Here is a 1500-nt window from a genome sequence, read left to right as displayed (position 1 = left end):
TCACTTGGTTTTAGTTTTGTTTTTCTTCTTCTCCTTCAACTGCTTCTGCTGTTGAAGTCGCTTGGCATAGGTCTGGGCCATGGAGTTAATGATGGAGCACACGATGAGGACAATGGTGGCCAGCAGCACCCACCCAAACACCCACTGAAGCCAGTTCCCGTTCAGGGCCTCTGTGCCTCCCTCATTACGCAGCTTCTTCCTCTGTGCCTCCAGGTACTGCCGGAGGGGCTTCTGGAGGGATGGTCCCATCCCGGGCACGGACCCTATGAGTGACAGAAGCTGCTCCACTATGTGCGTACTGAAGACCATGATGACAAAAAGCTTCTGTATGTGCATCTTGACACAGACTTTGCCAATCAGCGTGGCTCCAAAGAAGGTCCAGAAGGGGACCATGTAATGACCACAGGTCATCCCGGCCAGGTCAAAGAAAGGGTTGGGGATTGACGCAAAAGCCAGGATCCCAAAGAACCCCAGTCTCTGCACCATATCTTTGACCCACAGCTTCGCTCTGGGGACACAGCCCCGGGCGGAATCCTGTTCGAGCATGTCCTCAAACTCCTCATAGTCCTCGTCCTCTGGATCGGTTCCTGAGAGGCGAGCCGCCCTGGCCATGAAGTACGGAGGCAGCTCCCCGATGGCGGTGCCAATGCCCCACATGCAGGCCTCCAGACGCACCTTGGACATGATGGACCAAACCGAGATGCTCTCCGTCCCTACGACCTGGGGACAGATGACATGTTCTGGGTATGGAGGCTCGGGGAAGTCTGTGGAGCCACACTCATAAGCCGCCAGGGTCACGCTTATTATGTGAGGACACAGATAGAGCAGGAAGGTGTGCACGCCAGTGCCAAGGCCGCACGACGACATGATGCCAAGGATTAACCAATAGACGCTCCAGTGAAACCTCTTTGCCAGGTAATGGACATGTGTCTGGTGAGCTCCTTCCGTGTAATAGGCGGTGTGGAAGGCGACGGACACGACGGAACACACCCCCAAGAACAACAACGCCGTGCCACGTCTTTGCCTCACTTTTGACATCCACTCCTTTAGGTTGGTGACGGTCTCTAGGAGGAAATAGTGTAGTGTGACGAACGGCCTCCTATACAAAACCAGAGACAAGCGCTCCTCCTTGTCTTTCTGTCTCCTCCTTCTGGCTGCAGCATCTCTGGATTTGCCCTTTGCGCCATTGGCTGCCATGTCAATCACGATGTAGTGGGGTCAGGTTTGACAGTCTTCAGTATACGTGACAAATTGTCCTCCACCCAATCTAATTAAAATATTTTAATGAAAGCCCCAATTTAATTAAAATGCTTTGATAAATGACAGTTAATAAGCCACAGAGGGAGTTGAGAGGATCCAAATCAGACTCTCACACAGGTAGTGGAAGCCTAACCCTGACAAAATGACCAGACAGGAACGGCGCTCATCAGTAAGATCACTGTCGAGGACGGTGGCTTGATGATCGAGCAATTATGGCAAGGGATATGTTGTATATAGGCC

The 1500-nt window shown here is 52.4% G+C and overlaps 1 protein-coding gene across 1 annotated transcript; it reads right to left on the bottom strand.

Moving 5' to 3' along the window:
- Positions 1 to 1197, bottom strand: LOC310865810 (vacuole membrane protein 1-like; the record flags this gene model as incomplete). Its single annotated transcript, XM_083775019.1, has 1 exon — positions 1 to 1197. The coding sequence occupies one exon, from the start codon at positions 1195 to 1197 to the stop codon at positions 1 to 3; it is 1197 nt and encodes a 398-aa protein (XP_083631145.1).
- Between the last annotated feature and the right edge of the window lie 303 nt (positions 1198 to 1500).

This window comes from Protomyctophum parallelum (genome assembly GCF_964188405.1).
Source record: "Protomyctophum parallelum genome assembly, chromosome: 10".
Classification (NCBI taxonomy): Eukaryota; Metazoa; Chordata; class Actinopteri; order Myctophiformes; family Myctophidae; genus Protomyctophum; species Protomyctophum parallelum.
This window is presented reverse-complemented; position numbering and strand designations above follow the sequence as displayed.